The sequence below is a fragment of the Tetrahymena thermophila genome, assembly GCF_000189635.1.
Source record: "Tetrahymena thermophila SB210 genomic scaffold scf_8254667, whole genome shotgun sequence".
Taxonomy (NCBI): Eukaryota; Ciliophora; class Oligohymenophorea; order Hymenostomatida; family Tetrahymenidae; genus Tetrahymena; species Tetrahymena thermophila.
Window position 1 is genome coordinate 141729 of NW_002476434.1, and position 15530 is coordinate 157258.

A 15530-nucleotide genomic window follows, 5' to 3' on the forward strand; every position below is an offset into this window, starting at 1 on the left:
TTAATAAGATATAGCAAAAAATTTAAACCAATTTATTTAGTAATAATTTATTATGAAAAATTTGATTTGATAAAATCCCTATTTTTTTTTTTTGTTTTATGAAAGAAATTTTATAAAAATATATTCATAAAATTTACATAATGCAAAATATTTTATTTTTTACCTTAGTATTTATTTATCTAAATTATTTTTTATACTTGTAGAGTTTTAGATATTCATAAAATATACTTATTTTCTTTACTGATAAATAAAAAAACTAATTAGCTGCAAGACAGAGTTTTTAATATTATTTTTAAAAAGAAAATATTAATATTTCAATTTTATTTTAAATAATAGGAAAAATATAGATTAAAATTAAAAATTAAAGAATCAATTAATATTTGAAAGTAGTTTTATTTAGGATTCATTAAAGCAGATGGACTACATAATATCAAAATTAATATGAACTAGCAACAAATCAAAAATGTTTATTACTAGACTTTTAAGGTTTGTAAAAATATTAATTAATACTTTTATTTGAAATAATAACAAAAGAAAATTTAAAATAAATCAATTAAATCAGACCCTTAAAAGTAGTTTTATTTCAGCTTTGCAAAAATCAAGGAACAAAATAATATAATAATATAAATTTATACTTAGTTTAAAAAGTTGAAAGTCTAAATTTTTTAAATTTAGCTTATAATAAACAGAAAATTTTACTGAAAAGTATTATGATTATATTATTTTTCCAAAGATATACTTATCCTTAAACTTAGTGTATATATCATTTATAATTAATTTTGGAATTAAGTAAATATATAGTAAATTTAATTCTTAAAAATTATCCAGTTAGCCTTAATTATTTTTACTATTATAAATAAATGTAAATAAGATTTATACAGAATATAAGATTTCTTAATCAAAAATTTAAATATCTTTTATACAAATTGTTAATATTATTTTTTTTAAAAATGCAAAATTAATCAGAATTTTACGTAATGATTATCAAATTAATCTGATAAGACCTCATAAGAAAATTTCTTTTCAATAATTCTGTACAAAAAAGATTAATTAGTCATTAATCCGAAAAATATAAAAAATAAACCTCTATTTTATTCTTGTTTTTGTAGAACACTTTTCATAAGTTCTTTTAAATATGGATGCTGAAGTAGAAAATTCTTAGTAAAGAAGTACAAATGCTATTTACTAAAATAAATAAATTTAGAAATGTTTTACTGCTAATCTTTTTATTAAAATATGTTTAACTGTTTAGTTGAGGTGAGGCTATAACTTAGCATACATTTGTTTTTCATAAGGTTTTGGTTTATTTAATTTCTTATGAGTACTAAAAAGTTATTTATAATGAAATGGGTTTATAAAAGCGATTAATTTTTTTAATTTGAGAATTAAATATATCAAAAAAATTTTACTTTGAATACAAAATATTATTTCATCTTTTTAATATAGCAGTGAATGCTATTTCTTTTACTGAAAAATATTATTTTAAAAAAATTATCACAATTCTTTGTCAAATAAATTGTTTAGCTAAACTAAAGAGTTTTTACAAAAAGACTAATGCAATAATTAATAATTTGACCAAAAATATTGTATTAATATAATAAATATTAATTTAAATTAGACAATCTTTAAGTTTTTAGTTTAAGAGATATTTTATATTTTATAATAATCAAACTACATACATTTTATGTATACGTATTATTGACAAATTTTTAAATATTAAAAAATTATATTATCAACATTCTAAGTTCTTAATTTCATATTCTTGGCTGCTTTCGACAACTTGACGCTTAATCAAAGCGACTTCATTGTGTTAAAGGCATCCAGTTTCATAAGTTTCATATCCATATTCAGTCTTGAAAGAGATTTGTAAGACAAATTCAACAGGGCAGATGTTCTAAACGGCAGTTCCGAAAGAGTCATTAACAATGAGCTTACCACAGTCTGAGTAGACGTTTTCAACATTCTTCTTTTAGAGCAAAAAGACGGAAGTAGTAGCAAGGACAGCAAGACCTAAAAGGAGGATAGCAGCAATTTTCATTTTTTTTTTATTTTTTAACTTTAATTTTTTTTCTATTAGTTTTAATAATTATTAAAATTATAAAGAAGTGTTTTTTTGCTTATGGTTATAAAGACGTCTAGGCTTAAATGGATAATTGTTATTTTGCACACAAATTTAGTTTTTCTATGTTCATTATTAAATTGATGTATGCTATTTCATCTTTTTAGGCTTAATAATTAAGATACTTCATTAAAATTAGCCTTTCTAAATAAAATAAACAAAGACATAATTTGCTGATCAGATTATAATTTTTACTATTTATTCACTAGACAAAATTTATCGGCAAAAACGATGGAATAAGTTATTCAAATTTCTTTTACACATTTAAAAATAATATGAATAAAATATACTTGAGAGATAAATTTATTTTCACTAAAAATCACCATATTTCAATTAGTTTATTAAAATTCAATCATCTTGTTTATAACTTAAAAATATTTCATTTTGATATTTTTACTACAAGAAAAATACATTTTTTCAATTAATATGCGAATTCTTTATTTGCTTTCCCGCTATTTTAATACTTTTATTCTAAGGTTTTTCATCAAAAAAAATAAGATAAAAACATTACATACATATAATTATTATTTATTTGTTCTTGCTAAATGTTGTAAAATGCGTTAGAGTTTTGTATATTCACTCATTTTCTTTCTTTAAAACTAATATTTCCATATGGAATATAAATGAATATTTATTTTTAATATTATGAATTACTTGTAAATAAAATATTTAAAATACTAACAATTATTTTTAATGTCAAACTTCAGTTGACAAAAAATAAAAGTATTTAAAAAATAATGAAAAATTATTTAAAAGTGTTGACAAAATTAATATATAAAATGTTTATGAAAATATTTAAAAATGATTATGATAATATTTTATTTTAAAATATTTAAAAATGCTTATCAAAAAATATTTTATAAAAAAAGTTTTGGTTAGTTTGTAAAAAAATAATCTAATTTATTTATCTAAAAAGTAATAATTTGTTTACTAATTATTAATTTTAAAGAAATAAGGTAAAGAAGTAAAAGTCTTATTATATTAATTAAATAAGAAAAAAAAGCTAATTTGTTTAGCTTTAGAAAACAAACAAGTTTTTTATTTGCAATCCAAACGGAATTCTGCTTTTCAGAGGTTACGAAGGGCATTTCGAGGGAGAATAGAATTCACTAATTTAAAAAACATGCGCCACGAAGTAAAGTGCTTATAGACCAGTCTTTTGGATACGTTCCCGTTCCAAATTGACTTAAACCCAAAATAAATCGATGCAAATCGTTTTATTATTAGATCCTTTGAGGGTGACCCTGGGTTCGATAACTTGATTAATTTCGAAAGCATTATCAATTATTGACAGGGTCTGCCAAATTCTATATATAAAAGAATAGGCAAGGTCTGCACTCGAATCCCATGTGAATTCTTTAGTATCCTAAGAGGCAAATACATTGACGTGAGCTTGCAATTGTATTTGGGTTGTCTTTTGTACGGAGTGCTGAATTCAAGGCAATACAAGAAAACCCCCCCCGGAGAGATGCACCTTGATTAGCTGTAAATTTCAAAAAAAAAACCGGTTATTACAGCTAAATGAGCGCGTCTCCCACACTCTTTTCTGTTAGTTGCTCAAGGAATAGAAAGATTTACTATTACTTAATATCAATGGCTTTTTTTGGTAAGAATTCATTATAAAGACTCATTCTAAGAGAGAGATGAATTAGATGTAAGGAGCAAGATAATGAAATTCACTGTTTGTTAACAGCTATATTGATTATTATTTAATTAGTAATTTCTCGCTATTACCTGGCAGTTCATAACATAAAAATTTTTTACTGTAAGACTGCTTCCAGCTTAAAAAAGAAACTATTTTTCATAATAGACCTTCTTTAGATAAAGTATCCCCCCAAGAAGCAGCACAGGTTGTAAAAACATAAAAGCAAAAAAAATACTAAGAAAACATTAAAAGCAAAAAATCTACTAAAAACCAAATAGATCACATAAAAAGATCATACATTTTAAAACAACCTGTTGTTAGTTCTGTTTTGGCAACGCCCCTTCTCTATTCCAAATTATATAAAAAATAAATATATTAACTAATCATTCTTCTATTTAAAATTAAATAACATTAAAAAGAAAGAAAGAAAAAAAAAAATTAAAAAAATCTTAACTGAAAAATTAAAAAAAACATAGAAAATAAATAAATCTAATTAAAAAATTGAAATACATTAAAACAAACAAATAAATTAAACTAACAAACAGATGAAAAATAAAAAACAAATAAAATAAAATTCATTCAAATATAAATTATTAATAAATATTTATAGAGAACTTAACTGACAACATAATTTTATATCTTATTACTTATTACGAATTTTAAATTTAATAGTGCATTATAATTTGAATTTTTTTAATGAGATAATTTTTTGTAAATTAATGTTAAAAATGATATGATTATTTTCATCAATTATTTATTAATATCAAACAATATTTTAAAATGATTATGATAGTAATTATTAAATTTTAAAAATAATTAATTGTCATCAATTTTTAAACTTTTATTTGAAAATCAATTAATACATTTTTTATGTTTAAAAATTAAATTTTCATAAGAATAAAATAATTAAAAATATTTAAAATAGATAAAGATTAAAATAATTAATATTTTTTATATTTAATGCTTGCTGTTTAATAATAATTTCATTTTTAATTTTTTTTCTGTTAAAAATATATCAAGTTAATAATTAGTTTATTTTTTATTGATTTTTATTGATAGATCAAAAGACTATTTAATCAAAACGAATATCTTCTTAAAATTTGAATTTAAAATATGAAAAAAATTGAAGAAAATTACATTTGTTAATAGAAATGAAACAAAAGAGTAAAAAACGATCATAATTTACTTTAACTAATTTTGAGAAAATAATTTTAATATATAAATGAATTCTTAACAATAAACAAAATTTATTTGGACAAATTTCAATATTAATTATAGTTATTTCTTCCATAATTATTATAATTTTACTATTAGTCAAATTTCACCTTTTTGTTTTAGCGATTCTGCTATCCTTAATTATATTAATCATAGTTATTATTATTGTTTCCTTATCTAGCATTGTAATCATCATAATTACTAGCACCTCCTCTTTAAAGACTTGGTTGGTTTCTTCCATAATCTTGGTATTAGTTGTCATAATTTTAATTGGAATTTCCTCTTCTTTTTGGATTTTCATCATAGTTTTATTGATAATTGTATTAATTATTATTTTACCCATAATCTTAGTAATTTCCTTAATACCTTCTGTTATCTTCGTAATTGTTCTATCTTCTCCCGTCGTTATAAAAGCTATTTTATCCATATCTACTATCATTTGGTTAATAATTTCCTTGATTTCCATATCCATCATCATTTTACCAGTTTGAACTTGACTAGTAGTAAGGATCGTTATTATTATAAAAATTATTTCCTGATTAATAACCAATCTAATGTTATTAATCTTCTAAGTTCATGGATTATTGTGCTTATTACTGCAAAATCATATCTTTTTGCTACTTTAGCCTATTAAAGGCTTGCAAGCTTTGTGCTTCATCATTAAAAATATACCTTATCCTGAATTTCATTGTATCAAAGACAGTCTCATCGTAATCTGAAGCGAATATAATAACTTGGGCTTCAGGAGCTTTGTATTCTCTAGGAACGACTCTAACAGCTATTTCTTCTCCGCTATTACCAAGAATTTGTTTAGAGGGGTCCAAAACCTATTTTTTAATTAGTTTAGGATTAAAAATAGACAGAATTTATTATTTACTTCTAAAATTGATGGATCTGAGGATAAGAACTAGAAAGTTTTAGTCTTTTGAGACTTATTTCTATATTCAAATACTTAAATAGACTCTTTTAACGCAGTTGCAGTTAATTCAAAAACTTTATTGGGTTTTGGAATATCTGTCTCTATACGGACTATCCAAGAGTGTATAAGTTCGTTTGAATGAACATCAACGGCATTTACTTAGATTCTTTAAGATCCTGTTGATAGCGATTTGACAGCTGTTTCTATTTATGTTATTTTTCCTGGTGGTAAAGTAAAAGTTGTGTCGTATGGAGAGCTAAACCAAAGAATATTGGTCATCGAACTGTATAATTATACTACTCTTGGGATATCTCCAGGTAAGTTTAATTTGAATTATGTTGTCTGACCCATATTTACATGAACATCAACCCTTCATACATTTATTTAAGCTCAAATACCATTAATATTAAATATTTTTTAATTTTACCCTTCGAGTCCATGTAGTTCTACTTGAATATTAGACAATAAATTAGAGCGAAGGTCAGAGTTATACACTAAAATATTAAATCTCATTATTTTTGAAATGTTAGGCATTTTAGTATAAATAGCTATTTCTTGCTCGTTAACCCATTCAACTGCAACTTTATTATCTGTTACATGCAAAGTAGGTCTTTATTTTAAAAATAAATTTAATTAAATTTGAGAAAAATAATTTGTTTTATTTTACTTTAGCATTGGCGCTTAGTCTTTTAAATATAAAGGAGGAAGTGTAATATTAACAGTTTTTGTTGCTCTTTCATAGTATCTGAATATGTGATCTATAATCTATTGATGAGGCTCTACTTTTATTCTAAAACCCCCAACAATAGTTTGCTGTTTCAAGCTAAAAAATACATTAATTGATCTCGGATTGATGTGCTTTTATCTATATTCAGCATCCTATATAATAAAATAAACATTATCTTCTTATTAATTTTATCAAAAAAATTATATTTTACTCTTTGCTATGAAATTCTTTCTGCATCCTATTTATCTTTTAGCTAGGGATCAATATTTCTATATGTCATAAATTTAAATAAAACGTGCACTTTTTAGTTGGGCTCTAAAACCAAAGTATTTCCTTGAATAATATCATAAGATGGTAACTCTGTCAAATTAAGTGCTGAAATCCAGTACTTCCATTCAGTTGAATCAGTAACGGGTTCAAACTCACTATGATTTAAGATGTCTTCATCTGCATCTTCAATTATAATTGAGAAAGTTTAAATTGTGGCTGTAGGATTTTGTAATAAATAAGGAACTATTTCCTATCTTCCATATGAAACTGATAATACTTTCTCTTCATTTAAGAATTTGCTAATAACACTCTTAACAAAATCTGGTTTTTTCCTTAAAAATAAAAATATTAATTTTTTGCTTATTTGTTTTTTTTAATAAAATCTTTTTACTTGCTTTTTATCTCATCTATTTGCGTGATTCTGTGTTATGATAGTTCTTTGATTTTGCTGATATCATAGCCAAGAGATATTTTATTTAACATAGTTTAGTCATCTTCATTAAATAACATAGCAGCTTAGTTAAGAGTATTATTCTTGAACCTTTTTACTCTCTCAACCTTTCTAACTTACTCATCTGATCTTACACCTGCATCAGCATTATTTTAATCATCTAGTTTAGAAACTTTTGAAGCATTATTAGTTCTTTGATTCTTTATATAATTTATAGGAATTGTTATCTGTGAATCAGAGATTACCTTTATCTTATCAGTTTACTTATTCTACCATTAATTTACAGAATTTATTTTATTCTCATATTCTTAATCTTTTCTTTTATTAGGGAAAGCCTCTTCTTTTCCTATATTATCAATTTATATCTGAATTGAACCCCTATAACCTACAAAATTAGGGTTAACAATATCGAGATCCTATTTTATTAGAATTAAAATTTCTTCAAATAAAATATCGAATATTTAATTTTATTTACTAGTTGAGTAGTCTTTTTATTTTGTCCTTATCTCCTAATTTTATGCAAAGGTATTTTAAAAGATCCATAGAGCATTTGAGTATCAGCATCCCAAATGTCAACATGAAGTTATTTTTTTATAAGGTATTTTATAAAGTCTTTAAACAAGTCATTGTATTTTGATTTAGAGGGATCAATATCAAATTTGAATGACATGAACTTCTCTTCTTCACCTTTAAAGAAAGCTTCTCTATAAACAAGAAGAGGTGACTTATTCTCAATCATTTTTAAAATAGCATTTTAGTCATCTTTTGATTCATAAGAAAAGCTCTCAGTTTTATATTTAGGAAAATCAAAAAAATTAAATGTTAAAAACATTCTCTTTGGAAGACCCTAATAAATCTATATATATTTTTATAATTAATTAACATTTTTTATTATTTAAAAAAATATAAAATAATTAATCAATTACATCAGGTTTAATGGAAAATATTCTAAATATGACAGTTTAAGCTTTTAATTAATCTTTCATATCTTCTTCTAAAATAGTTTTTTCATCAGCATATTATTCCTTAGTATTCATAGGTGGGATATCATCGAGTAATCCAGTAACTCCTTAATTAATTAACTCGAGTTTATCTTTTTAAGATAATTCTCTTTTACCGTACATGGGTTAATTAAGGTGGATAATGAGGGGTTAATCTTTTTCTCCTTAGTATGTTACTTAAGATCTTATAGGATTAAAGTCTAGTTATCTTCCTTCAATGATTTCATCCTCATCTAAATCATTTTCATAGTTATAGCCTCCCTACTATTTTTAAGGAGATTATCTAACAGGTTAAATTTTAGTTGCTTTTTTATAAAAGCCAGGGGCACTTGCACTTTATCTTGTTTTAACAAGTTCTTCTCTCATCATTTTGTATTCCTATGTAAGACCCATTTATATTTAATCTCTTTCTCTCTAAAATTACTCTATTTACTACTTCATCATCATTTCTTATTACTAAAGTTACTTTAAGTAACGCTCTTACTCGTTTCTTGGTTCCCAAGTTATCTATTGATAATCTTAAATATTGAAAGGTGCTCCACCTGCATTCTACAACTGCCTTCTTTATAAAATTTAATCATTAATCTGCTCCAATCTTCTCCTTTCATTCATCAACTATTAGTCTAACATCTAAAGTTATAAATCTGCCCCTGTTGGCATTCTATTTAACTGCTATTGAGGAAAAGGTAAAGGTTTTGCTTAATGTACAGGCTATCCAGGCTATCTGCTCTAATCCTATTACTAAAAAAAATAAATGATAAATTAATCTAATAAAATATAATAAATAAAATTGGATTGTTTCATATTTAGAAATAAAAATATTACTGATTGCATTTACTAACTTCTGTAATCTTACTATACAACTCTTGCTTTTTGAATTTCTTCATAAAGATTATTCTCATTAGTTCCTGGTGGAACAACTCTAAATCCAGCAGATACTTAAATCTCAAACTCTTCTCTAAAAGGGAGAGATATCATTTTTTATCCATCAACACTCTTTCCTGGTCCATGAAGCATAACTTCTTGCACAATTAACTCAGATTAAGATTATAATTTTCCAGACACAGATATTGGGAGCCAGCTTATAACCCTTGTAGCAATTTACCTTGCTTAAGCAACATACTCTATATCATACTCTAATTAAAGAACAATACAACTTTAATCAGAATCAAAAACGTTGTCGATTTCATGCATACCACTATATTCTAAGCTGATAACATTAGAGTCTTATCCGTCTTTATTTTTTATGACTTCTTTAATTTATTGCTTTAAAGTAACTCTATTTGAGCCTCCACCTCTATTGACAAAATCCCAACCGTTATGAAAACCACAAATAAGTTTTTTTTCTTTGAAAATGACTTTATTATTGATTGATTTTGATACTTCTAAGAATTGTTAAACTTGCCTAACTAACTCTTTTTCAACATTATCTCTAATTAAGATTTATACATTTACGAGATATAATTTATAAGTAGGAAGCAGATCCATCATAATCTCAAACACTTGATCTATTTTAAGAGTTTAATTTTCTTAAAACTATTTTTTTATTTTTTTAAATTGAAATTAATTTTTATTTTTAAATTTATCAACAAACATTAATAATAATTAGCAAACATAAATATTACTTTTGTATCTAGCCATTATTCTGCTAATCCAGGAATAGGGTCATTAGTAGAAACTAACACACTCTCTGGAAAGAGATGTTTTATTTTTTATAGTAAAGGGAAATAATCTAAAATGAAATTAAATCTAATAGATGTATTAGCAATTCTCTATTCCTCAGTTGAAGCTTTGCTGACATATCCTCTCATCGTATCTAAATAAATTCATTTCAAATATTTATGTAACTAAAATTTTACTTATTTTTAATATTTAATAGCTAACAAAATTCAAAATTTTTACTATTTTTTAAAGCCACAGATTAAGGTTCTTTTAGCAAGTTGTTAATGTTGATTTCACCAACACCACAAGAAAAAGTACTTAATATAATATCATGATTTCCTATTTCTAAGATATATGCCTCAAAAATAATCAAAGTAGCAGCTGATTTTTCAAGCTGTGTGTGGAAAAATAAACTGAAAGGATGGGAATATTCAAATTAATAATTGTATCCCTATTATTCAGACCTAAGTCCATAAGCTCCAGTAAGGTAAGAACGACCAAAGAATTCTTTGAGTTAATTCGAATAAAATGAGAAATTAAATTTTATGGCCAACCTTTTCGTCTCTCTTGACTATTTGATTATTTATAATTTTAGTTAATAACATCCTAAAGTTAACTTTAATAGTGTGCTTTCAATCAAATTCATAAAATTATATCAAAAACTTTAATTATTTTTGCTTATTATACCTTAGGTGAATAATTTAAACCATCTAATCCTTTAGGAGTAAGTCTGTAACAATCGGATTCCCTATTAGGATTTGTGATTCTTAGTGAGTATGCAGGTCTAATTTTTACATCTTATCTTAACTTATTCCATTTGCTTATTGACATGAGTTCTAAATCATTAGGGTCGATTTTCTTATTTAAGAAAAATAAAAATAATTTTTTGCTAAATAGAAAATAACATAATATGTAAATATTCAGTTTATTCAAATGAATTCCATATGCTAAAATGCAATCCAGTTATTGAATGCTTTATTTTGTTAATCTATTTATTAAACAATAAATGAACAAGTATCTTACAATTTATTTTTATTTTTGCTAAGGACCAGCTCCTTAATGATTCCTATTATAATTTTACCCATCTTATGGGTTTCTAAAAGCTTAACTCATCTTATAATTAACTGTACTAACTTTAATTCAAAAACGTTTTATCTTTCTTCTTTGATACCCGTTTACAAAATTGACTATATATTTTGGTCTATTATATTAACTGGACTATATAAATTTAAGATTTAATTAAGATTTTGTTTGAAGATGTTATATAAATCTTTTTGTTTATTAGTTAGTTTTTTAATTCAAAAATTTATTAGTAATAATTTGTATTCAAACAAAATTCATTATTTTTTAAAGATTCATAAAATTTTATTATTTTTAAATAGAATATAATCATTTATTAATTCCATTCATTCTAACTATTTCACAAACACTTATATTTGTAAATCCATTATTTTGAAGTTTATTTTATTTATTGCATTTTACAAGACATTTCTTAATAAATAATATAATATTTTTTTTCAAGTAGTAGAGATTTAATATGAATGACCATTTTATTTTGATGTAATCAGTTTAATTTTAAATTTATTTTAAATATTTATTAAAAGAAAATAATTTATTGCTTGCATGAATTTTATTTATAATTTATTTAAAAGTAAACTAATATGAATAATTGTGTAATAATTTTGATTTGTATTAATTTATTAGATATAGAATATTTAAAATATATATTTTAATGAAAATATAGATAATTTATTTAAAATAAATCAGTTAGCTTATTATTAAGGAGATTATTTTAGTTAATTGAATATGTTATTATTTTTTTAATTGCTAGCTTTTACAGGGGATATTTGTTAGCTGTGAGATTATGAGTAGTTAGCTGAGTCATTTAATTAACTTCTATAGGTAGTATTTAAAGTTATCCCTAAAGAATTCAAACCATTACTGCGAGTGCTACTTGGCATATATGATTATTTAGGTGCAAATATTCCATCAAAGTCTAGTATTTTCACCTCTTTTTTTGATGAAAGATTTTTAGATAAAGGAATTCCACTTAAAGTAGTTTAATCGAAGTATGGATCATTGTTATTGTTGTTGACTTTATTATTATTATTATTTTCAGATATTTTTTTATTTGAATTGAAAGGAGCTAATTTAGGAAGTGTTGTATGATGTGAATTTTATTAAGAAGGATTATTTATCTTGGCAGTTTCATTCAAAAAGATATTTCTTATAAAAGGAGTAGAACTTGAATGAGTATGGAACTTATTATTATTTTTAGTGCTATTAGTTTTATTAAGTTATAAGAAGCTCACGTTTTTATTCATTTTTTTAGGAGCTTTTAGTGGACTTAATTTATTTAAACTTTTAATATTAATATTGTTGATTGAGTTGTTATGTGAATCAAAATCCATATCAATGTGCTAGAGAGATGAAGGACGATCATTTTACTTTCTGCTAGAGAAAGGTAAGGTTGAAGGCGCTGTTATTGAGTCATCTAGGTTGTTATAGTAGATACAAGATTAAGGTATTTTCAAAGTTTAGTCATTAACTTCGGTTTCATCATCGCCTGGTAGGTTCGATTCTGATTAACGACAAATCAAATTTTCGTTTGTAAATTTTTTAACGTTGTTCTGTAAACGCTCAAATTGAGTATGTTTGAAAGGTAGACCTGGTTTCTTTTGAGTAAACACACTGTGAAAGCGTGCTTTTTAGTATTTAAATGCTGTCATAAAAGCATCTTCCTTTTCTACTGGTTTAGGCTTTGGCTTTCTGTTTAGGATTTACATTTTGTAATCAATTGCTCTATCTATTGTTTTCAACATAGCTTTGTTGCTGCTCTTTTCAAGGTTTTGCAGCTAACGATCTCTTTCAGTCATAGGTTCACTATCATCAGGGATATTAGCTAAACTCTTAACCTTTCTTTCACTAAGTCTATCAAAATGAATTTTACTTTTATTATGTGAAGGTTCATAGTAATCGACTTAAATTTATACTCTTTTTTATGGATTAGCAGGAACGTTAAGGTTAATATTTGGTAATTATAAAAATTAATTATTATCTTTTTGATGTTCTTTGAAGTCAGTATGACATCTAAGTTATGGAGAATGAGATTTATTTAATTAGAGCAAAGACTTATTATTGTGTGGTTCATCTGAAAGATCTTCAGTATTAATGTTATTCATAGATTTAAATTTGTTGGTAATTATTGCTGGGGAATGATTATTTGGGATTATGGCTTCATCATTTGAGCTTGTAGAATCTTTTCTATTTTAGGACTAGTCTCTGCTTCTAGATACAATCATAGTCTTATAGGCGTTATCTAAAAAACTATTATTTTATTTACTTTTAGATTTTTGTCCATGGATCATATAGGATAAAATGGGGTTATCTACGTTTACGTTTTTCTTTTTAGGAGCAGCTTTAGAGAAAATATCTTATATTTTTGATGTTGATTGCATATAATAGTTTAATTTATTGTTTGTGGTGTCAAGAAGAGCTTTTTTCAGTTTTCCATCATATGTTTTTTCAACAATTTCTAAAAATAATGCACTTGGGATGTAGAATAATAGAGTTTCGCCTGATTTTGAGGTGGCCCAAAAATTCCTGTTTTATTCTTCTGAAACACAATCTTCAAATCCAAGGAGTTACCCTTCACCAAGAAGGGCCAATTTAATCAAATTTTCTTAACCAACCTCGACCAATCCACTTTTAACAATATATATTTTATCTGCTTTCTCCTTAAGACGGAATATAGGTTAATTGTAGTCATAACTTTGAGTTTTGAAATCATAGGCAATACGCAAAAGAGATTCGTGTCTTGCAGTAGGAAACTATTTTTACAAGCTTCTAACAATGAATTCGGTTTTGGCGCTTTCTAGATCAAACATAGAAAGATATGCATCAGTGGAGATAGTAAAAGCCAATACTCTGTCTGTGTGAGCTACGGCTAAATATTCTAAGTATTCATTTGAGAGGGCCTCTTTCTCTCCTATAAAATCACCTCTTTAGTGGTAGAAGATTCTCTTATATTTGCAGATATTTTCTGTCTTAAAATACCTTATTTCTTACAATTCAATTTCTTATTCTAATTAAGCTTGCAAAGTAGAAATTTGATTATTCTTTTCAACAAAATTAGAAATTAATTCATTATTTACTTTACTGCTTTATGGTGCAAACTAAGACAAATTAGATGCTTGGTTTTATGGTTATTATTGTTAATTAATGCTATTTTAACTATTCAGTTCATTTTTATCATAACAAAATGTATTTGTATGGGTCATTTCAGGGCCAATAGAGTTTTAATTGTTTATTTTTCTTTTAGATTTTTGCATATGAGATTTGTAAGCATTCCTTCTAGCTACAACTCGGAAAATGCTATCTTCTTCTAAATTACGCATTAAATCCAAGTTTTATTTTGCTTCTTCTCTCTTGTAAGCCTTTAATGATTTTTCAGCTATTTGAATGAGCTTCTATTCATTGTTAATATCAGGGTCACTCTTTACTTACCACATAGAAATTTATCCCTCAACCACAAGAATAAGTTCATTAGCAAAAGACTACTACCTAAAGAGAATATCTCCTTTAGTATATTTTCTTAGAACCATCTTTTTGCATAACTATTCAAATTTCCCCATTTTCTTTGATATTTGAATTAAGTTTTAAAAATGAGGAATCTCTACAACAAGATCGAATAGCTTTTTTCTCATATCTTTATCACCCTAAGGATTTTTTTGGCTCATTTGATTAAACCACTCATGACTAGGATTTTGGTCATCGCTAAGAGGTCCATATAAATTTTCAATTCCTGTTCTGAGGTTATCAAAAAGTTAAGGGTCTATCATGTTGCTTTTTCAAAATAAAATAGATAGATAGGACTTATAAAATTATTGAAGTGATTGCTATGAAATGAGATGTAAATAAATGTAGATAAATAATTTGCTTATTATTTGTTTGTAATACTTTTATTTTCTTAATTATTGTTTTTGTTTATCTAATTAATTACTTTAATAAATATTACTCTAAATGAATGAAGAACTAGTCTATTTAAAAAAAATTTTGATCCAGTTCATTTTTTGTGTTATAAAGATAATGAACTTATTTTTAGAACATTTGCCTAACATTTTCTTCAATAGATACAGCTTGGGCGAGCTAAATTCTATTTTTGATAATAATTTTATCATTAATTTACTTGCTTGAATGAATGCATATACATCATCTAGTGGAACAGCATTTCAAAAATTTTTTAATTATTAAAATAATCCTATTAAAATATCTAGTCATATCCAAAATTTATTTTTACAAAATTGACTCTTCAATTTATTTATTGCTAATTTATATTGCCAGTGAAATAAGTAAATATTAGAGATTTTTATATTGATTCGAGAAGCTTGAAAATATATTTTTAAATATTTATAACCAAAAAAACTTAGAAGAGACAAAAAAAATTAAAAAATATTTAGAAATTTGAAGTTCTACACAATAAAATGCAAATATTTTTTATAAAATCTAATTTTTAAAAGTT

At 24.5% G+C, this 15530-nt stretch overlaps 4 protein-coding genes across 4 annotated transcripts; 1 reads left to right on the forward strand and 3 right to left on the reverse strand. All coding sequences in view use genetic code 6, as the record gives it.

Moving 5' to 3' along the window:
• Positions 1-1732: 1732 nt before the first annotated feature.
• TTHERM_00654000 (transmembrane protein, putative) lies at positions 1733-2038 on the reverse strand (the record flags this gene model as incomplete). The annotated part of the gene is made up of 1 exon (XM_001013952.1): positions 1733-2038. The coding sequence occupies one exon, from the start codon at positions 2036-2038 to the stop codon at positions 1733-1735; it is 306 nt and encodes a 101-aa protein (XP_001013952.1).
• Positions 2039-3242: 1204 nt separating this feature from the next.
• On the forward strand, positions 3243-3410 carry TTHERM_00653990 (hypothetical protein; the record flags this gene model as incomplete). The annotated part of the gene is made up of 1 exon (XM_001013951.1): positions 3243-3410. The coding sequence occupies one exon, from the start codon at positions 3243-3245 to the stop codon at positions 3408-3410; it is 168 nt and encodes a 55-aa protein (XP_001013951.1).
• Positions 3411-5026: 1616 nt separating this feature from the next.
• On the reverse strand, positions 5027-11122 carry TTHERM_00653970 (nephronophthisis protein, putative; the record flags this gene model as incomplete). Its single annotated transcript, XM_001013949.2, has 13 exons — positions 5027-5806; positions 5857-6268; positions 6326-6508; positions 6566-6777; positions 6837-7227; positions 7287-7762; positions 7822-8202; positions 8273-9088; positions 9173-9883; positions 9973-10163; positions 10250-10580; positions 10697-10867; positions 11033-11122. The coding sequence occupies 13 exons, from the start codon at positions 11120-11122 to the stop codon at positions 5027-5029; spliced, it is 5145 nt and encodes a 1714-aa protein (XP_001013949.2).
• A 650-nt stretch (positions 11123-11772) lies between these two features.
• TTHERM_000653959 (cyclic nucleotide-binding domain protein) lies at positions 11773-14850 on the reverse strand (the record flags this gene model as incomplete). Its single annotated transcript, XM_012797192.1, has 1 exon — positions 11773-14850. The coding sequence occupies one exon, from the start codon at positions 14848-14850 to the stop codon at positions 11773-11775; it is 3078 nt and encodes a 1025-aa protein (XP_012652646.1).
• Between the last annotated feature and the right edge of the window lie 680 nt (positions 14851-15530).